The 22,907-nt window shown below is 41.2% G+C and overlaps 1 protein-coding gene across 3 annotated transcripts in view; it reads right to left on the bottom strand.

Moving 5' to 3' along the window:
- The window catches only part of bach2 (BTB domain and CNC homolog 2), a 229,995-nt gene that overhangs the window by 130,020 nt on the left and 77,068 nt on the right, over positions 1–22,907 (bottom strand). For 2 of the 3 annotated variants that reach the window (XM_033021076.1, XM_033021074.1), the window contains exon 2: positions 17,559–17,667. In XM_033021076.1, the coding sequence (XP_032876967.1) occupies positions 17,559–17,594 (36 nt within the window). In that variant the 5' untranslated portion in view covers positions 17,595–17,667. Of the gene's footprint in view, positions 1–17,558; positions 17,780–22,907 lie in introns of those variants that run through there. The other variant, XM_033021075.1, reaches the window with a different exon arrangement.

The following is a 22,907-nucleotide window of genomic DNA, read 5'->3' as shown; positions in this document are numbered from 1 at the left end:
AGCACTATTTATATGTATCTGCCAAATCTTGTTGAGTGCTGGGAATGGGGCGCAATTATGTTATATTGACACGTATGAAAAGTGTCAATGCAGTGAAAGGTCACATCTGTCTAAAATATCTTTCACTAAATTGTTTTGACCTAACATAACTAGCATTGCAAATGACATGACATCACCAGTGGTACCAACAAAGGGTCTGTAACACAAGTGCATCTTTAAAGAAAATATCCCAAAACCCAAACTAGCAACATTGAGCAAATGCTGGCAAATGGGCCTAGATTGGATGAGGCACTTGGTCGACATGGACTAGTTAGACAGCAGGGCTTGTTTTTGTGCTGTATGACTATGACTATTAAAGTGGACACAAGTGAAGCTGTAGTCTTCCAATTCAAAAAAGCCACTGGCTCTCCATACCCCCTCTCATACATTGAATGGCACAAAACATATACATTAACAATTCAACACCAACATCAACTCCAGAAAAATTGCAGTAAACAAAAATAATGCATTTGGAATTCTGTTTCAAATACCACCACTAGATTGGTTTGTTGCCATATACCCTGCCATGCATAACGGAACTGATTACACATAACAGTAATCAGTTGTTCATTGAACATTCAGTGAGAAACAATGATTATATCAGAGTCATTAATCCTTCAGTAAGAAACAAAAAAAGTATACAATAGCCATTGGCAACCATACCATTCGTATATCTATTGGCAAATTGTAAAATGACCCTAAACCAATTAAAACTATTGTTAATTTCAAAGTAAAAAGATCCTTGTGCGATTTCTAACATGTAACTTCAGATCAGAATCATATTTTAAAGGTTATTCAAATCTTAATACCTAATTTTATGAAAAAAACCTATATATTCATAATTATTCTCAGGTATTAATTAATATTTATTTTCCAGTGTTTGTTAATAATTACACACAATGAAACTGAACTTTAATAATAACAAATCTAACTAGATTTTTTATTAAAAAAGTGCCAAATGTTATCTTTTGACCGGAGTATCTTTTGACCGGGAGTTTACCAGTTAACAGAACATTCAATTCATTGAGGATAGTGCACTGTCATGAAGTTAAAGTGGAGAGTTTAAAACATGCAGGGAAAAATTAAAACTAAGAATAATGTAAAGATGTAAAATGATGGTCAGTTTTCATTTGTCTGCAGTACTGTAATTGACTTAAGATTACATCATAGGTTATAAATCAAACAGCCAGACTTGCCTTTTGTCTACTCCATCTGCAGAGTTTTGTTCTACAAAACCCAGAAGGAGAATAAGAGACCTAGATTTAATCTCCAACTTCAATAAATGATTTACAAAAAAATGCAATTGACAGTTTTTTTTTGCTTATTTCTTTATGGGTTACACTATACACTTGGATTGCTTGTGCTACCTTAAGGCATTCTCATATCTCTGCTCACAGTATGCCAAGAACGATGAATGACTAGATTCTCATCTTAACATGGAAATTCATACAGAATGAAATCCATCCCACCACTCAATGTCTAACGCTGATGTCATGCACTAAAGTGAAGCATTTAGACATTGTATTGATTTGAATGATCTCATGCTCTGTGCATTTAGTTGAAATTTAATCTTTCAGTTAACCTCAGCTAAGTCAAAAAACGTTAGGAATTGAATTATCAAATACAACTATTAGACATTTTTGCCTTGGTGGCAATGACTTAATAAACATTCTTAAGAACAAGGCGAAACAGCAGCCATCCAAAACTTAAATAAAGTAATCTCACAGTTTTCAGATGATCTCACTTTAAAATAAAGCAAAATATATAAAAGGCAATTACATTATGACCAAGGTTTTTATACTGCTTTGCTACCACCAGGAAAATCATTTCCGAAAGCTTTGGGCTACCTCTTCCAAACATCAATGCACCCCACGCCCACTTTTAAAGTGTACCTGATGGGGATAATTATCCAATGATAAGATGATAGAGAGCTTGTCCTGAATATGCTCTGCTGGTTTTAGCTCCACAATAGGATAATTTCTGGAAAATAAACATTCACTCAGTCCTTTGGGTATTAAACTTCTCAACATGGATGAGCAACTCTTATTTTTGATGGAATTCACAAAGGTCTCAGTGTAATTGGCCATAAAAAGCACATCCTCAATTGGGAAATTGGTACTGGTATTGGTATTGAATTATTATTGTCATGTGTACCGAGGTACAGTGAAAATCTGTGTGTGCTATTCCGTCAAATCAAAATCTGCATGAATACAATCTAGTCGTACACACATACAACAGGTGTGCAAAGAGAAAAATAGCAGAACACAAAATATAGTGTTACAGCATTTTAATGTTTTAGCTATAAAGTACAGATTAAAAAAGTACAATGGCCACAATGAGGGAAATTGGAAGATCAGGACTGCACTCTTAGCTTATGAGAGGACCACTGAAAACAGCAAAGAAGACGCAGTTCCTGGATGAGCTGGGTTAGATTCAGTCTACTTGGAGAGAAATGCATAGTTCTGGATTACAAATCTTTAGTAGCACAGTCAAGTCAGTGGATAAAACTAGTTGTGTACATTGTTCAATCTTATCATTCAATTAAAGCATAACATATACTCAAATTAAACCTTCTTACAAGTTGAACTCTTGTTACATAATTTATACTACCACAAAACTACAAATAACTATCTTTTAGTTTGTTTTCTAGGGTAAAAATCAAATGCATATTTACCGTATTTCCCAGCAATGAAGACGCTATTTTTTACCCTAAAATAAGACGCATAAATTTACATGCGTCTTGCAGGCCAAAGGTTAGGTTGTTAGCCAAGAAAGATAGACTTGGCTATCCCTCAGTACAGCAATATCAAGAACGATGTTGCTGTACTAAGGGATAGTCAAGTCTATCCCTCATTGCTGGCAGCTGATGGGAAGCGGCTGTAAAGTGGGAAGTGGCTGTAAAAGGACAGCGCCGCTGGGGGAGAGTTCCTTTCACAGCGTGTGGGGAGCCTGGCCCAGGTCAGCACGAGCAGGAGCGTTGAGAAGGAGGGGGCCGGGGATCATGCCAGCAACTCACTCACTCACCGCTGCCGCGGCGCTTCGGGCGCGGAGCCACCGCATTGTGGCCGGGGAGGGAAGTAGCTCGGTAGCTGAGAGTGGCCACCGGGACCGGACAGCGGAACTGGCCTCCACCTCAGCGCCTTCTGCTGGCCCGCCTGAACACCTCTCTTCTGTCGCTCGCCAGCCTCGCTCATGTCAGCCGTTTGCCGCAAATCCTTAAATTCCGACTGCCGCCGGGAGCAGGACATGGCCTCACTTGCTGCGCTGGGTGACACTGCATGGCATTCATTGCCCGGTCCGTGTCTTTCAAGAGCAAAGATCATAGAGCAGAGCGGGTCAGCGGTCGATGGATAGCAGGACAGCGGTGGGGCTTACCCCTGTGTCAGCGCGAGTATCCTCAATTGGTCCCTTGAACTAGTATTGTCATTAAGATCACAATTGATTCAACTTGTCAGTGTGTTGGCCCGGTGTGCTCCCATATTTCCCAGCAAATCGCCACCTGCCATCACCCTCCACCCCCCACCCATTTAGTCATTCAGAATGGAGGAGATCTGGAAGCCTTGGGCAAATTGAATTGTTACTCTCTTTATTTTTTTTAAATTTATTTATTTATTCTTGAACGTGATAAATTCTATGTCCCGCCAGCCTTTTTAAAAAAATGTAGCCACTCAAAACGGGGGTGCATCTACGACGCAGGCGAGCCTTCATTGCCGAGAAATACGGTACATCGGAGAATGGGCAGGTCATGGGAAATCCACAAGGAGGGTGATGGGTAGGCAGGATATCGTCCACAAAAGCAGAACTCAAAAAATATTACAATTTTTATTCAAAGTTTATGTTTAAAGATGTTCATAATCTTAAGCAATTTATTTATAAAGTTTGATCTGTTTATTTAAAAATCACATTACACACACAGTTATTCATGCACAAGACTTGGCACATAATAAGGCTCTGTTTTTACTTTATTAATAGTATATTTGTGGACCTCCAGAGTACAGAGCAGACCAGAAAGTGGACCAGATTGAAATCAAGGAGCAATTTCAGGCGATGGATTATGGATCACTTTACACACACAAAAAATATTTACTGATTATCAATTTAGAGAACAATTTAAGCTCCCCTGCCACTATGCAGGAAGCAACAATAAAGGTGTGATCTAATCAGCAGTGAAGTAACAGGAAACTAATAAGAGAAAACAACATACACATCACTGGTCAGAACCAATGTCAGCTTGACTCAATTGATTGGAAGTATAGTTATTTTAACACAAGATTTTGGACTCAAACCAAACTTCGGGAACTGAGTGCACAAATATGTTGGCAGTACAGCTTGACATTTCAGGGCACAATGTGGGACACAAGTTCAATGATTGCTTGTTAATTTTACCTCTTTAAAAATAGCGAATGCAGCTTGAAATTGTGGTAAACTGCACCACCCCTTTAACTTTCCCTACACACCTTCCATGATATTCAGGGAGACTAGTAAGTGGGCAGTTAGCTGCCTGCTGAAGACAGATGCACGGCTACTTAAATTTACAAATTTGAGTCTTGCATGTCACAGAACCCCATCTACAAACTTGAGGGACAAATGGGATGAACATGTCCCATGCACACTCCACCACACAATCATAATCATAATCATAATCATAATAATCATAATAATACTTTATTAGCCAAGTATGTTTTTGCAACATACGAGGAATTTGATTTGCCAGTCATACCAATAAAAAGCAACAGAACACACAAAATGCATTCCTCACTGTGATGGAAGGTGAAAAAAAGTTCAATCTCTCCGTTCGTTGTCCTCCAGCGGTTGGGGGCCTCTAACCTTCCGTTGACGGGACGATCTTACTCCAGTAGCCGGTGGCGGGCCTCCTCGTCGGGACGATCAAGCTCCTGCATCGAGGAGGAATCTCAGCTCCCCCGCGCTGGGCGATCTACCCTGGGTCGGGGCTAGTCGAATCTTCTGTGTCGTTGGAGCTTCCCGACTTGGTCTCTACCCGAGGCTGCGTACTCCACGATGTTGAAATCCGTGTACTCCACGAACGTTGATCCCCGATAAGGGATCGGTTCTGATGGTAAGTCCATGTCCCCGCGGTGGGGCTCAAAGTCAGTCCCAAGCAAAGCCGCCAACTCCATGATGTTAGGCCGCAGAGCGACCGGATATACGATCCGGAAAACAATCACATCTCCGGCAAGGTAAGAGATTAAAAAAAGGTTTCTCCCGCCCACCCCCCATGTGAAACAAACCAGAGAACATTAACACAAACTTTTTAAACACACTAAAAAGTACCAAAAAAAATGAATAGGACAGACAGACTGTAGGCGAGGCTGCCGTCGAAGCGCCACCCGGTGCAATAATAATAATCCTTGAAAAGATTATTAGAAACTGCTCTAGGAGGCCCTCATATTTTTTCATCAGAAGGACTTTGTAAGAATATAATAGTAGTAGAATTAGGCATGCCAGATCTCCAAGCTCTTATGATGAATCTTCAGCCTCAGTGCCTTTCTCCAACACTATCACTATACTGAAGATAGACACAAAAAACTGGAGTAACTCAGCGGGTCAGGCAGCATCTTTGGAGAAAATTTCGGGTCGAGTCCCTTCTTATCACTATACCTCTTGGTTCACATAATTTCCAGAAAATCAGTGACCTGAAATTGAATGAACACAATGAACGAGCCTCCACAGAGGTAAAGAATTCCAAGTTCCACCATTCTTAATGGTGACATTTCTTCTTATCTCAATGGTGAAACTTTGACCCCTGGTCCAAACTCTTCAGCCAGGGGAAACATCGTCCCTAAATCTAGCCTGCCAATCCCTTTAAGAATTGTATGTATGGTTCAATCAGATCTGCATTCTCTCCATGGCAATTACTGATAAAATGCCGATTTTCCGGCGCCTTCATTTCCAGAGCCTTCATGGATTATCCATTTTTTTCCAGACCAACAGAGGTCACGTGATAATGAAACAGCAGTACACCCCTAATAATGGTACACCCTAATGGCCTGCTAATAACATTCCTCCCATGTCTCTAAAGCACTATGGAATTCCAGAAAGTTAAAAAATATATATATAAAATGTAAACTGAATATGAATGGAATTGCCGACCCATCCCCGGCACCCACCGTCTCCCGGCCACTTAGAGTCCTGACTTGTGACTCCACTCCCGACTCACGAGGTGCTCCAGCGAGCTCCTCTCACCCGCTGTTGTTTCATGCTGTCAGTGGTGGGTTTATCGGTCCCCGCTCAGCCACCACCGCCTGCTTCTTCCAACCCTCTGTCCAGTCGGCTTCTTCTCCTTCCCCCACCCCTTCCCACACTGCCACCTCCTCCACCCCTGAAGTCGCCGACAAACTCCTTGCTTTGTATTCAAACCCTTTCCTAATAAAAACTAACCTGCCATTTGCCCTCTAATCGCTTACTTCACCTGCATATTGGCCTTTAGCTGCTTCCCTTTGAACATCAACGACATCCTATCGCTCATTATATAACAAATACTCTGCTGTTCAGATATTGTGTCAAGGTGGATAATCTCATATTTTTTTCGCACTGTTTTGCCCGCCAGGCATTTGCCCCTCGCTTGAATAATAGAAGCTTCTTTATATCCTTCTCCATACTCAAAATCCTTCCTAGCCTGGTATTGTCAATAAAATTGTTGATATAGATTCTGAGCCGCACTGATCCCTCATAACCTTAATAGTCATAACCTGTAAGCCTTGGAAAGACCTACCTTTTCTGTCAGGCAGTCACTTCTGTTTCTGGGTCCATCATATAACTGATCCATTGCTAGATTGTTCCATGTCTATGCTACGATTATCGAGCCTGCTTAGCTTACAACCTGGGCCCTTGCCCATCCTCCTTGTAGAAAATACGTAACCTACATTTCATGTTGATGCTTACAGTTAGACCAGTGTACAAATAAATAATTATTATAAATGCAACAGTGTTTTTTAAGCTAATTCTGGAGCATGACAAGAAATAACATACCCATCCGATTATTCAGAAGATGATCATTCCTTCTATATTTCCACAGCGTCAGAAACAATAAAATACATTCCTGTCCATTTGTATTCCATCCTCTCAAAAGGGTCAGTGCAACTCGCTATCTCTTCAATGATACAATGAATCTTTATTGCCACATGCACTTAGGTGCATGCAAACCAGTAAAATCATACAGCAGACCTCACCTAGGCAGTACACAAGAGTCGCCATGTTTCTGGCGCCGACAAACTTACAAAATGTTCACCGAACAGTCCTATTTGCTGCCAGCCACCCACCGCACATGACGTGTTGCTAAAAGTTCTATATTCTGAACCGGCTGTCAGTTAAGGGCCTGTCCCACTTGGGCGTCATTTGCTCGTCAATTACGCGACTAACTGACGTGCGACTGTCGCGCAAAGATCGTCTAGCAGTACGACAGTTGCGCACCAAGTGCACTTGAGGGCCCTGCTTCTTTTGGGAGCTATTTTCGATGTCGTTCGTAATTAGTCCGATCTCTGTGGCAAGGATTTTCCCAGTGAAAATCAAAGATACTATGGTGAAAACATTTCAAAACTACGCGCGCTTTATACCCGGGTGGTCACGTGGTGCGGCGCTCAAATGACGTGCAAATGGCGCACCGACAGCGTACGGGCGGCGCAGGGTTACGGACGCACGGTGATGCATTATGAATTAGCATAGGCAATGTTCATGTGTCACCGTGCGTAACCATGCGTCACCATTTGCTACAAGTACGCCGTTAGTTCGTCAGCATACCCTATCAGTACTTCAGCATGCACAAGGGATACGTCACGCAGGTGGTGCGCGAGGATTTTGAGCATTCCAAAATCATGGGGCGCGGCGCATTACCGCGCATCACTACATACGCCACGACGCCTCACCACACGCGCCTCACGACGCGCCAACCAATTTTTAGGATGTCGCATAAATGACGGGCAAATGACGCCCAAGTGTGACAGGCCCTTTATACATCATGAACTAGTAAGATGATTGGAGGTCTTTACTTTTTCATGTCCAAGATAAATACTCTATTGGAAAGGGTTGCATTACATTTTAGTGCATTTGAACCTGCAAAGAGGGTGAGTGAGAGTGGATCCAGCCAAGGAATGATTGGGAAAATAGTAGATTAATTGGCAAATGTTTCTCTTCTTCATTTGTCCTAACACATGGTTCTCGTTGTACTGGAGCATCATATTCTTCTCTCCCTTAAGCGTACCTCACAATAGTTGCTCCTGTATTCTGCCAAACTCTTTGCAACTGTCTGTTACTGACAGCCAAGTCTTTGGCAAACAATTAAGCAAGGAATTTTGCCATACAGCATAATTTATCTCAGGTGTATAACTTCTGATGCAAAACAAAAAAAAGTTGGACTTGGCCGTGCAGCCCAATACGATGTCCAAATCTGCTAAAAGAAAACTGCTGTGAAGTATATATTCAAAAATAAATCAGGCATCACACAGTGGAGGTGTTTTCCATTCTCTTTCCTACAATTAACAGCAAAGCACAAAAAATATTCTGCTGCCTTATTTCCTCTACCCCAGCCTACAAAAAAAAGTGTCAAAAATAATGACAAGCAGAGCAAATCCAAATGAAATCAATTCCCTCTAGTCTTGTTTAAATATAGATCTAACCCTGAAATGAATCTGTTTTATTTTGGATTACTGCTTGCACGGCAAAACAAAAGGTAAAACGGCATATTACTATCTTGCTCTCTCCTAAATACATTTTTGTTAGGCACACATATACTGCAAGCAAACAGAATTCTGCACAATTTGACATGACTATCAACATAAGAATTAGATACAGTTTTGAACCACTCAGCACCTTGAGCCTGCTCTACCATTAAATAAGATTATGGCTGATTCGGATGCAAGTTCAAACCCACCATAATGGGCCGTCGCCTTTTACCCCCTTATCAAGGGATCATCCACCTCTGGCAAAAAAATATTTAAAAAACCTCCCATTGAGGAAGAGTTTCAAAGACACATGACTCTCTGAAAATAAATAAATGCCTTCCTTCATCAATGGGCGACTCAAAATTCTACATTCAGGTCTAAGAGTAAACACCCTCTCCACCAAAAATTGCTCTAGGATCTTAGCTCTCCACACCCACCCTGGAAAAGCCTTCAGAACTTTATATTCTTCCTATTCTACTATCAAGTCTTCCTATTCACTCACCTGTCCAACATTTCCTTCACAGACACTCCTCACCCCCCACTTTTGGAGCTTATTTGTCAACCATGGTCAAAATAGAGTTCTCTGTGCCTTGAAAGCACATTAGAAATTTGGGCCGGTTCCAGCATGTTTCTGATGCTAGCCAACTATATATTTTTATGGTATTGTGACATTACCCTTCAGTATAGTCGATAGTGTTTTCCCAACAACAAATATTAATCTAACTGGTCTGCAGTTCCTTAGTTTCTTTCTCCAGACTTCCATGAATAGCAGGGGTCATGTGCCATTTCCCAATGTGAAGAAATAATTTTCTGAATAAAGACGATTGTAACCTTACATATGTGACACATCCAAGTCTTGCTGGATTTCCTGAAGGATAATTATTTTAACTCCCTTTCCCGCACTGATCTTTCTGTCCTCGGCTTTCTCCATAACCAGACGGCCACATGCAAACTGGGGGACAAGCGTCTCATATTCCACTGGGGTACCTTACAATCCAGAGTATGATCAACTGAATTCCACCACTTCAAGTAACACTTCCCTCCTTCCTCTTTCTTTCCCTTACATCCCACCCCCTCTCTCACCCACCCTGGTATGCTTCCAATTTTCCCACCATCACCCATCCTCTTCCAGTCACCCCGCTTCTTTAATGTCCTTCACATACTAATCACCCTGGATTTATTCAACACTGAGTGTATTCAATAGAGAGTTAGAAATAACTCTTAGGGCTAACGGAATCAAATGATATGCGGAGAAAGCAGGAACGGGGTACTGAATTTGGATGATCAGTCATGATCATAATGAATAGCGATACTGGCTCGAAGGGCTGAACGGCCTACTCCTGCACCTATTTTCTATGTTTCTATGTTTCACCTATCCCCAAGTCCCCATTTCTCCCTCCCCCCATTTCTTCTCTATGCCCCCTTACCTTCCATGGCCCCTTCACTCACTACCTTCCCTCTGGTTTTACATTTCGCTCTTCTCCTTTCCTAATCTGGTGACTTTTGTATGTTTCACCTCTATCTATTTCATTTACTCCACCCTCAGCCACTCTAGTGCACCTCATACAAGTCCACATACCTGCTTATTCTCCATGTTTCGGCCTACTCCTCCAAAAAACATTCACCTGAATTGCAATGTTTAAATCCCAGACAGTCAAATATATTAACCGATTTTCAATTCTATTGAAAATGTCTCTATAATGACCAAAATACCCTGGATCTAGAACATTTAGCTGCCCTTCTTTCTCAGGCCTTTGAATAGGTTCCTGTTATAGAATACCATGATCTATATTCTGGCTGTTCTGCAAATAGTCTTTAGTCTTATCCTCACAGATCACCATTATAACTGTTGGATTGGATTACTTGATGCAGCTTCATTTTTCTCTACATCACTCAAACTCCCCTTTTCAAAAGTACTATCCAATACTCAATTCCTATTCATCCCACAAGGTGTGACCAAGGTCTGCCACGGACAGTTAATCTTCCCCCATCTAAGGTGCCAGTGTACCGATTTCATACTCGCGTTCAAGGTTTCAGAGACATAGACATCTACTGCCAACGTGTTTACTCAGCATAGTTTCAGTATTCAGAAACCACACAACTTGCTCTGCATATTTTAAGCTAATATTTAATTGCACAACGCAATTAAACACATGGCAAACGTGGAAATAATTTCTCAAACAGTTTGCACTCCACTTGGAACCACTCAGCAGCCACAGAAATCGGTTACATTTATACACCTTTCAGAGCCCCACCCAAGTTGCATCCTGAGACAGTTCATTGCTCACAGTAATTATTTCCTCCTCAAAGTATCACTATTCTTTGAGATGTTTTTCTTTATTCTTGAGAAAATGTATATCTAAGAAAGCAGTTTACGTATCAAATATTTGCCTTATACATGTGTTTCTTCATCTTTCTTATTTATATTAACATTTCTTTCCAGACTAAAACGTACTTAATCTGTTGCAGTTGGGATGGTTTTGTGTTGAATCTGATATCTATGAAAATGATGTCAGAATGCCCCGTTGAATGTTGATAGAGTTGCCACTTCACAGCGCCAGAGACCCGGGTTTAATCCTGATTTTCAGTGCTGTCTGCGTGGAGTTTGCCTATTCTTCCCGTAACTATGTGGGATTCTTCCGAGTATTCTGTTTCCCTCCCACATCCCAAAGACATGCAAGTTTGTGGGATAATTTGTCTTTGTAAATTGCCCCTGGATGTGAAAGTGGGATAACATAGAACTTATGTGAACGTGCGATGGATGTTCAGCATGGACTCGGTGGGCCGAAGGGACTGTTTCCATTTGTTTCTCTAAACTAAACTAAAAGCTTGGTGACACAAGAAACTGCAGATGCACGTTTACAGAAAAAGGCAAAGTGTTGAGGTAACTCAGCAGGTCAGGCAGCATCTCTGTAGAACATGGATCTGTGATGTTACGGGTAGGGCCCAGAAATATCACCTACGTTCTTCTGAGATGTGGCCTGACTAACTGAGTTACTCCAACACTTTGCGTCTTTTCACACTAAAAGCTTTCTAATTCAATTTGCAAAGGCGACAAGTGGGATTCCCTGAGGTGATGCAACTACACTTGAAGGCAACTACATTTGAAGACCAATTGACTTTACTTCACTGGGTGTGTATTAGTAGCATCAATTGGTCTACAACACAGTGGACATAATCACAGGAACAATGCAGCACTAAATACCTGCTCAAGGAACTGTTTAGACCTTAGCAAAATTAGCAAATCTCAAGTTTGATGCAAGTCCATTCAACCACAGATTAAAGAGTCTTGCTGACCTAAAATTGCTTTTTGGGTGAAGTAGAATCCTCACCAACACACCTTCTGCCCCATGTTCTAACTAATGCCTTCATCTTCCCTTGGTCAGGCAATACTATGGCTTCCCCTGGTGCACATCTCTGGCTCAGAAAGGAGATCTTTCTGAAGGAGATGCCAGGGTTGGATCTCTCTAATGCACTTTGGCCCCACTCCCTCATGCAGCAGTTTCTGTTGGAAACCACTATTTTTCTTAACTTCTGAAATGATGTGGTGTTACAGAAAGTCAAGGAATTATGCCAATTATATCCATGCCTCCTTGCACGTGTTGCAAGTAAGAAAATTGCTTTCCACGCCCACCAAACAAATTCCAGCAGATCTCTTTCATAGAAAGCTTCATGAAAATTAAGAAATCAGATGTTTGAAATCTACATAAAAATAAATAATGCTGGAAATATTCAGCAAATCAGTATCTGTGGAAAGAGGAAACAGTTAACATTTAGAGACACAATATAAGTTTCCTGATGACAGTTGCTGCTGTTTAGCAGCTCGCAAGCCATAAACTGCTGTCTCATCCTATGCACAGTTCTGAGACTAGAAGTCAAAGATTCCTTTCTGTATGCATGACCTATATGATGTGACCCTCAACTCCCAAATGCCTATTTGTCATGCTGCAGAATCACACTGCATCAGAGTCACTTTACAAGTATGACACTTTTGATGGGTTGCATTTGGAAATAATAGTTTAAAAAACTGTCAAAGTCACTCACAGTAAAACAACATGTCAGCAGATTGAGTAGACTGTTTGATGATTGGAGTGGGAAGCTCAATTGCTCTCTCTTTCCTTTACCCTGGGTCATGGAGGCCAATCGTACTGCTCATCATTGCTCTGCTGGCATCAGCTCAGGCCAAGTGTGAATTTGGGACTTTTGTTGCAACTATTGTTCAGTATTTAATTGGTTGGCTGAGCCAACTAGAGGTGTCTAGAAATATATTACGAAACTTGAATTATTTATTTAAAAAGCTTACCATCTGAATAAATAAAGAAATATTTGAAATGCTGAAAAATTGCAAATATTAGAAATCTAAATTACAATCAGAGAATGGCAGAATTCGGAAAAGGGACCAGGCTTGATATTTGAAATAAAAACAGGGAATGGTAAAAATATTTAGCAGGCCACGCAGAATCTGTGGAGTGAGACAGAAAGTTAACATTTCTGGTGATCATCTTTGATCAAAACTGCCCCGGTGCTGATACAAAACTAAAAAGGTAGATATTCTGAAATTGTTGAATGGAATGTCCAGTCCCGAGGGCTGTAAAGCAGCAACAAGAGATGTTGCTCAATGACCTCTGATTGTGCACAATGGAAAGAAAGTGCCAGACAACTGGAAGCTCAGGATCATCTTTACAGACTGAATGGAATCAAAGATGGCACCTAAGTTGGTGTTTGGTTTTTCCAGTGCAGCGGAAACACTGTCAAGAGCATCAGGCGCAGTGCATTAGGTTGCAAATGAGAACTTGCTTCACTCAAAATAAATATTATTTCTGCACAGTTACCATACAAATAGGAAATCCTATTCTTTCAACTCCACACCTGCTGATTGACAGATGTGAACATGACTGCATGATCAATGACAGTTGGTTCAACTGAGTAACCATGCAGAAAAGAATAACGTTATTTATGATGTGCTGCCACTTTATATTGTAAACACAATCCGCTCAACCAGATCCAGCCTCAGATTACCTCTATGGCCATTGCCTCTGTGATGTAAACTGGACAAACCGTTAACCTTTTCGCTACTTGAAATAAAATTGTTCCAGATTACTTTTGTAAAGCTTTGTTACAAATATATAGCTGGAAAGAGGATGTTTACTTTCATTAGCATAGACATGGTAGGTAAGTGTACAAAGATTATGCTTGAACACTTGTTGAACCACAGCTGGAGTAGTGTGTATAATTGTGGTCACCACTTTACAGGTGAGATGCGATTGCACTGAAATAAAATGCAGAAAAGATTTATGCAAATGCTGGCATGAGAGGAAATTTTTGACTGGGGAAAAACTGGGGAAGCAAGACTTATTTTCTTTGCAATAGAGCAGACTGAGGCAAGACTTAACCGAGATTTGTAAAATTATGAGCTTAGATAGAGAGTACCTGGGCAGGGCCTATTTTCCATGGGAGAGAGGTCATACACCAAGTGGGAAGACATTTAAAGTAATTAGTAGAAAAATTAGACGGAGATGCAGTAAAAAAAGGGATGGGTGATGTTTCGGGTCGAGACCCTACTTCAGACTGTGAGCCAGAGAAGAGGCAAACTGGAGATATGGATGGGTACAAAAAGAATGTTTTCATACTGTATGTCTCTGACTATGACACATATACAATGGGCCAATGGCCTCCTGTATTTCTGTAATATTTCTATAATTCTAATATTCATTATTTTCACATAGATATCTGCTAAGCATTAGCAGTATGTTCTGTTTTTATATTGAAAAGACTCTCTGCTCTTCTTCAAATAATATTCTTAAACATTTTTGTTCAAATAAGTGTGCAGAGAGGGTCTAATATCTCCTTTGAAGTCTGGCACCATTAACAAGCTCGCACTCCATCATTTCTGAAATGTTACCTTAGACTGTGTATTCTGGAATGTGACTTAAACCCACATACATGTGAGATGCTACGGTAGCAAGTGCATGTTTTACTACACTGCTAGCACCCTTTTGATAAAGCCAGCCATACAGAATTTTATTTGGCAAATTCAGTCAATAAGGTCAGATTTATTTCCATGAATTTATAACTTCAACAAACTGTAAAAGTTACTGAAAGTGTGAAGTCCTTCCTTCATATCATTTTACATTGGTTGAGTTGTCAAAGAATGAAATACAAGAGATCTGAACAATGCATTATAGAGCTTTTGTATGATCTCAGCAATCTCCAAGAGACTTGCACTTAATTGTTCCAGATATGTAAGCGAGGATCCGAAACTTTAATTGCATCACTGGGTTGTACAGACATGGAGCCAAATCCTTTTGTGAGTCATTCTATACTGATTCCATTTACTTTTGTCGGCCCATATCACAATCTTCAGCATATTAATTCATCTAAAATAATCATCACAAATTTATTTTCCACCAATTTCCCTCAGTTGCTCTGAGCTACAGGATTGTCTCCCACATCCTACTAAATGTTCTTCTCTTGTCAAATGCTAAGATTTAGATTAGTTCTGTTTAAATAAAATTTTCTTCCCCACTTGTTCATGTTGGCAACTCACAACATGAAATAATCATCTTGATTTTGTTATCGCAGTAGACGACCACAAACATTCACCAGGCAGAAGTCTGCTGGTTTTTTTTGTGTGATAAGAGATGCCTGACTTTGTCCTGTTTACTAGGTGGGTTCACCAAGTTCATCTATTCCATTCCATTTACTGACTCGCTTCATTACATTCCACGAGTCTGCACCATCAGTGAACCATTTAAATCCAGATCATTTGTCCCGCTCAAGGCTTCATCACGTATGCACATTAATAATTGGAATCTAATTTGAAATCAAATGAACCATTCTTGAGCAAATCACAGTTGTATTTTGTATTTTGTTCATTTTGCAGGCTTATTTTCAAGCTTTTGAAAAACTCTTGCCAATCGTGGACAGTGTAGCTTTTAAAAATATCAATATTAGACAGAGCTGGGAAAGGTGAAGGGAATGCACTCTCTGAACTCTCCATCTTCAAATACTAAAGTTTAAAATACATCCTCTCCATAGATATTCAGTCAGAAGACAAAAGTAGGATTTAGCACTGATTTAAAATTCAAAAATTGCCATGTGTCTCTGCATCTTAAGTAACTGAGAAACTTATTGCCATCTCAAAAATCTCCTTTCCTGATTTTGTGCACTGCCTATTAGTGGCAAATTTCAATGGCATTAGCAACAAAATCAAAATAGGAAATTTGTGCAAGTGTGACTAAGAAATGTTGAACTGATGTCTGTGACTTTGTTTGGGAGATTGCAGCAGATTGTGATTTATCTTTACCTTTCCACCCCTATCTTTAATTTATCTTTTTTTTTGTTTTCTGAAACGCGTCTTAAATCAGGTTAAAGAAAAAACTTGATCGTACCAGAATTCAACAAAGGCAATGTTTTGTCCCAAACAGAATATATAATGTAACCAGGCTTGACTCCGTCTCTTTTCTTGCAGTCCTGCTTAAAATTATCCTGATGTTCCACAACTTCAGCAAACCACAGAATCCCTCACATTTTGCTCATCAACACACTTTAACCTTTAAAACATTCATCATGATTTCACCATCTCACCTTCATATTTTGTCATCGTCCGACCTGTTACAAGCCTCCACATTTAAAAGTTGCAGATTCATAAACTGCTAATGCACAAAATCTTCTTTGCTCATCTTTATCAGTTTTTATCAACGTCAGTTTCAAATGCACCACTCATGAGTGGTTCCTTGCTTATGCAGGGTGGTGAATCTGTGGAATTCTTTGCCACAGAAGGCTGTGGAGGCCAAGTCAGTGGATATATTTAAGGCAGAGATAGATAGAATCTTGATTAGTACTGGTGTCTGAGGTTATGGGGAGAAGGCAGGAGAATGGGGAAAGGTGGGAGAGACAGATCAGCCATGATTGAATGGCGTAGACATGATGAGCCGAATGGCCTAATTCTGCTCCTATCACTAATGATCCCAAATGCTTTCCATATCTCCCATCACATCTTCCATAATTCTAACTCTAGTTCATAACATAGTTTCTTGCTCTGCTATAGTGACAGTGATCGCCTGGTTGCCAAACATTTTAACTCCCCTTCCCATTCTGACCTTTCTGCCATGGGCCTCCTCCACAGTCAAAGTGAACCCACACGGAAATTGGAGGAACAGCACCTCATATTTTGCTTGGGCAGCTTACACCCCAGCGGTATGGATATTGAATTCTCTAATTTCAAGTAACCCTTCCATTCCTTCTCTCTCCATCCCTCCTCCGCCCTAGTCATCCTACTAGTTTCACTATTCGTATCTCTTCGTTATCAACTCCTCCACATCCAACAAAGGACCATTGTGGGCTCCTTGGCCATCATTGCCAGCTCTGATTTGTTCAGTACTTTTTCATACCTCTAGTTTCCCTCTCCCCAGTCCAAAGAAGGGTCTCGACCCGAAATGTCATCTATTCCTTTTCTCCAGAGATGCTGTCTGACCCGCTAAGTTACTCCAGAATTTTGTCTATCTTACACAATTCTTTGCATTGCTCCACAATTTTCATCCCACCAGTCAAAACAGATCTCTCTTGAATGCACCTTAAATACTGTCCTCAGATCTAACCCCAAACAGGAAAGGACTGTAAAATATTTTTTGATCAGTGTTATAAAAGTTCACATTTAGTATATGTAAACACACAAATACTTCTTCAGAAATAACGTTAATATAAAATGTTCCTCTGCAACATCTTGCAAGGTTAAACTTTGTGTTATGGAGTCCAGAGAATCCTACTTATCATTAAACATTATGCTAGTGAAAGTCTACACAATGCAACTTGTTATAGCTTTTGAAACAAATGACCTACCCCAAGGGTTGAATAGTCACTACATTCTGAGTGCATATTTAACAGTCCATCACCCCACCTCCACCGGGCCTTCACTCCAGCATAAAGGTGACACCTCACCAAATGTAACCTGCAAAAGGAAGTTTACAGTTAAAAACAATCATGGATAAGGCTGCTTTAGGTTATTTAGATATACCGTGCACACAAAAGACACACAACACTCCCCAAATCCCAATGGAAGAAAATCATCACATTGCCTTTCTTCCTTCTCTCTACCCATTAATATTCAAATTGTAAAGTTTCTCCAGTTCATTCAGCACTTCAATGACCAGCACTTTAATCAAAAAATGCCTGTTAAATATAATCAACTGGCTTTTTGCCCCAATTTCAATCTAATATTTTTCTTTCTTTTGGGGCACCATTATATTACAAACAGTATAGACTTAAAGACACCAGCAACAAATTGAGCTTTGAGAAAGTTTACAATTCCACTTCAAAATAAAACATTTCATTATGTTTTCAAGCAACTGCTTCTCCTTCAACTCAAGCTATGGGAAATAAAATCAAAATTAGGACATGGATAGGAAATTGGCTAAATAATAAGAAAAAAAAACAAGTGTAAAGATTAGTGTTGGTTAACAAAGCACTAATTATTTCCAATGAAACTAGCACATTGAATACCGCCAAAGCCAAAGCCAAATTCCAACCCCACTGACCATTATCCCAATTACTGTTACCCAGGTAACTACCAACAGTTTCTGACATGTTGTTTAAGAGTAGTTGTTAGGAACTAGTACACTGTTCATTCATCTTGCGTCCTGCTGACAAATAGGATAAAAGGCTTGCCACTGCCTAATGCTCCCACAACAATCCAAGCTGCAAGTGGTCCCAAGTGAGCACAGATTTACAAAACAAAAGTGGATTAGTTAGTGTTAGTGACTAAGACAGATTCGTCCAGTTAATTTTGACATTTAAACATTTTATTTTTACAGTGTTCTTGTTATTCTAAGGTTGCTGACAGTTTCTAATATCCCTTTAAATATTCTGTATGTTTAATATGTTATATAATCACAGTGTTTGACAGCTGTGACAGTTCTGGTTAAGCCATGGGCCATGAATTAGTTGGCTGTCAGAGCATTTTCATTATCGTTGTGGGTCGAGCTTTTTATTGGTCTCTATCCTATTGGTTAAATAGCAAGCTATAAACAATACTTCAAACAACACAACGTGATGCCATTTAGAATCAGCACTGCTCTGGGAGTGTTGCACAGCAGAGCGATCTAGGAGTGCAGGTGCATGGTTCCTTGAAGGTGGAATTGGCTGGGCTTGTATACTCTGGAATTTAGAAGGATGAGAGGATATCTTATTGAAACATATAAGATTATTAAGGGTTTGGACACGCTTGAGGCAGGAAACATGTTCCCGATATTGGGGGACACCAGAACCAGGGGCCACAGTTTAAGAATAAGCGGTAAGCCATTTAGAACGGAGATGAGGAAACACTGTTACGCACAGAGATTTGTGAGTCTGTGGAATTCTCCGCCTCAGAGGGCGGTGGAGGCCGGTTCTCTGGATACTTTCAAGAGAGAGTTAGATAGGTCTCTTAAAGATAGCAGAGTCAGGGGATATGGGAAGAAGGCAAGAACGGGGTACTGATTGGGGATGATCAGCCTTGATCACATTGAATGGCGGTGCTGGCTCGAAGGTCAAATGGCCTACTCCTGCCCCTATTTTCTATTGTCTATTGAATCGCAGGTAGATAGGGTGGTCAAAAAGGCATTTGGCACATTGGCCTTCATCAGTCAGAGTATTGAGTACGGAAGTTAGGAGGTCATGTTGCAGTTGTATAAAACATTGGTGAGGCCGAATTTAGAGTATTGTGTTCAGTTCTGGGCATCATGTTATTGGAAAGATGTTGTCAAACTGGAAAGGGTACGGAGAAGATTTATGAGGATGTTGCCAGGACTACAGGGTCTGAGCTATAGGGAGTGGTTGAGTAGACTGGGAGTATATTCCTTGGTGCACAGGAGGATGATGGGTGATCTTATAGAGGTGTATAAAATCATGAGAGGAATAGATCAGGTAGGTGCACAGAGTCACTTGCCCAGAGTTAAGAAATCGAGGACATAAGTTTACGGTGAAGGGAAAAAGATTTAAAAGGAATCTGAGGGATAACTTTTTCACACAAAGGGTGGTGGGTATATGGAGCAAGCTGCCAGATGAGGTGTTGAGGCTGGGACTATCCCAACATTTAAAAAACATTTAGACAAGTACTTGGATCGGACAAGTTTGGAGGGATACAGGCCAAACGTGGGCAGGTGGAACGAGTGTAGCTGGGAGATGTTGGCCGGTGTGGGCAAGTTGGGCCAAAGGGCCTGTTTCCACGCTGTATCACTCTATGACTCCATGTGAACATACATTTATCAATCTCACCACAGTAGTACATCAGCATCCTTGTCCAGACCAACATCCCTAGCATGAGGTTCCAGTTACTCTCAGTCAGCTACATTGGGCAAGCAATGTCGTTTCATATGCCCAACACCAGATTCCCAAAAATGACACACTATTCCTGGCTCTGTCGTGACTACCAAATGCACAGAGGAAAAGTTCAAGGATGTGCTCACTCCTTTAAGAAATCCAACATCACCACTGACTTCTGGGAATTCCTGACACATGACCATTGAAAGGGAAGAAGGAACATTCAGAATGAAATTGAAAACCTCGAGGCCATGAAGAAGACCTACATGAGTGAAAAAAGACCACTTCAAAAATGATCCCCTGTTCCACCGGTGGAAGAGTCTGCCATTCCTAAGTTTACCTCATTAACCACCTGAGAACCCACAAAACCCGAATTATACTAAGTCATCCTCAATCCCAGGGAAATATCCAACAAGAAGTTACAGCTTAGTGTAAACTTGACAAAGAGTGCACATTAAAGACAGCGCTTTTTAAAGATGCATTTTAAAATATGCAAAAAATCTTGTTTATAACTCATACTCTGGATTTCATTTATCCGTGTAACAGTTTAAAGTTAAATATTTACTTTAATGCCAGCCCAGTGGTATATAAGACCCTGCCTTATACAAGTATGAATCTGTTGCATTCCTCTGCTTTACTGCTGCTAAGTAGATTTTCTACGCTCCACACACTGCCTTGAGTATGTTTTTGTGTACAAGATCTCACATGACTCGACAGATCATCTGAGTAGATCAAGTCAAGTTTGGTGCCTTCCCAGGAAGGAAGAGGAGAATTACTTTGTGAAAAGACCTGAAGCAAAGCCTTCTCTCCGGCTCAAATTACACACTTGTCAAGCCTGATGGATATGGCTAAAAATAAAAGGAAGCGGTCTGAGAAAAGCAGATAAATGAGTTCAGCAGTTCTTTAAATAGGCTGTGCCACTACTTGCAGTCAAAAGCAAGTGATTTCTAAATACAATCCTCGTGCTGTACTTGTAAATGATATAGTGGTTCAAAGGGTATTTTATTATCACATGTACCAATTAAGGTACAATGAAACTCGATTTACCATAAAGCCATACTAAAAAACTAACAGGACACACAACTACGTAAAAGTTAACATACACATCCACCACAGTGGATTCCCCACATTCCTCACTGTGATGGAAGGCAATAAAGTCTAATCTTCTTTCCTATTTATTCTCCCGTGGTCGCGCCAGTCGAACCATCCGCAGTTGGGGCGATCGAAGCCCCCGCGTCGGGGCGGGCGAAGCTCCCGCAGCGAGCGATCGAAGCACCCGCGATCGGGGTGGTCAAAGAGGTTACAACAGGGAGAATGCAGCTGTGACAGGGTAAAGGAGCTATGCTCCAAAGTACAACCTTTCAGTGCTGCTTGTTATAAGAAAACAAATGTTAAAGTAAATTAGATCAATGAATCAAAAATAAAAATGCATAACGTAAATTAAACATGTTATGCTGAAGTCCACTAAGTAACAACTCAATAGTTTGACTCCAACCAAATTGCATTAATACAATCACAAATCAGTAAGTTATCTTTTCTCATAGAACCATATGCTGCAAATATGGCATTTCCAGAAGTCAACCACCTGGCTTCTATATGCAATCGTATCTCAACGTCCCACAGAAGGACACAAATGTTGGCACAATTATTTCCACTGCAATCCTCACCTCATCTCTTCCAGTCGCAGCATTTCTTGTGCTAATCAGTCAGACAGCCAAGATACTGTTCTATTGAGAGTATGTATTGACAAATAGGAAAATGAAGCAGGAGGAACATGCACTCACAGCCACATGGTAAATGAGTGCTATGCAATGCACAGCTCTTGTACATGGTATAAATGATACCCTGCACCAATCATTTAGAAGCTTGCAAGGAGAGAGTATGGAAGGAATTGCTCTAATTGTTCCATGCAATAACTCTATGACTATGTTCTTTTTGAAAGTTTCTTCCTCCTCTTCCTTAGTCAATTCCTTGGGATCGAGGATAACTTGGTATGACCAGTTCTGTGGTTGTGAAGTGACTAATGAGACCAATATGGGAATTACAGATGATCTCACAAGTAAGAGCTTGACAGGTGATAGTTCAGGGGATGGTTACACTGGGCTTCTGTGTTGTCCTAGCGGTTGGACTCTAATCTTATAGAGGTGAACAAAATCATGAGAGGAACAGATCGGGTAGATGCACAGAGTCTCTTGCCCAGAGTAGGGGAATTGAGAACCAGAGGACTGAAGTTTAAGGTGAGGGGGGAAAGATTGAATAGGAACCTGAGAAATGACTTTTTGATGCAAAGGGTGGTAGCTGTATGGAACGAGCTGCCTGAGGAAGTAGTTGAGGCAGGTACTATCGCAACGTTTAAGAAACATTTAGACAGATACATGGATAGGACAGGTTTAGAGGGATATGGACCAAATGCAAGCGGGTGGGACTAGTGTAGAACGGACATATTGGCCGGTTTCCATGCTGTAAAGGGCCTGTCCCACGAGCATGCGACCTGCATGCGGCAAGCGCGACCAAACCGGAAGCGGGGCCGCGCGGAGGTCGAGTGATCCCCATACAGGGCCGGTCCCACCAGCATGCGCCTGCATGCGGCGAGCGCGACCAAACCGGAAGCGGGGGCCGCGCCGAGGTCGAATGAGTGACGTGACGTTCGAGCGAAGTCCGCGGGAAGTTCGCCCGTGACGTACCGCATCAAGACGCGGCGTACGGCGTCGAGACGCTGCGCACGCCCGTTGAGGCGGTGCGTACGGCGTTGAGGCGGTGTGTGCGGCATTGAGGCGGCTGCGGGCCAGCTTTTGAACACGGTCAGTTTTTCGGAGCCCCGCGCGATGTCGGGACCAGCTCCGCACAACTCCATACGGCTCCGGCGATCAAAGTGGGACCTGCCCCGCGAGG

This window comes from Amblyraja radiata, chromosome 5 (genome assembly GCF_010909765.2).
Source record: "Amblyraja radiata isolate CabotCenter1 chromosome 5, sAmbRad1.1.pri, whole genome shotgun sequence".
In the NCBI taxonomy this organism is placed as follows: domain Eukaryota; kingdom Metazoa; phylum Chordata; class Chondrichthyes; order Rajiformes; family Rajidae; genus Amblyraja; species Amblyraja radiata.
Note: the sequence above shows the minus strand (reverse complement) of the source record. Positions and strands in the feature narration are given on the sequence as shown.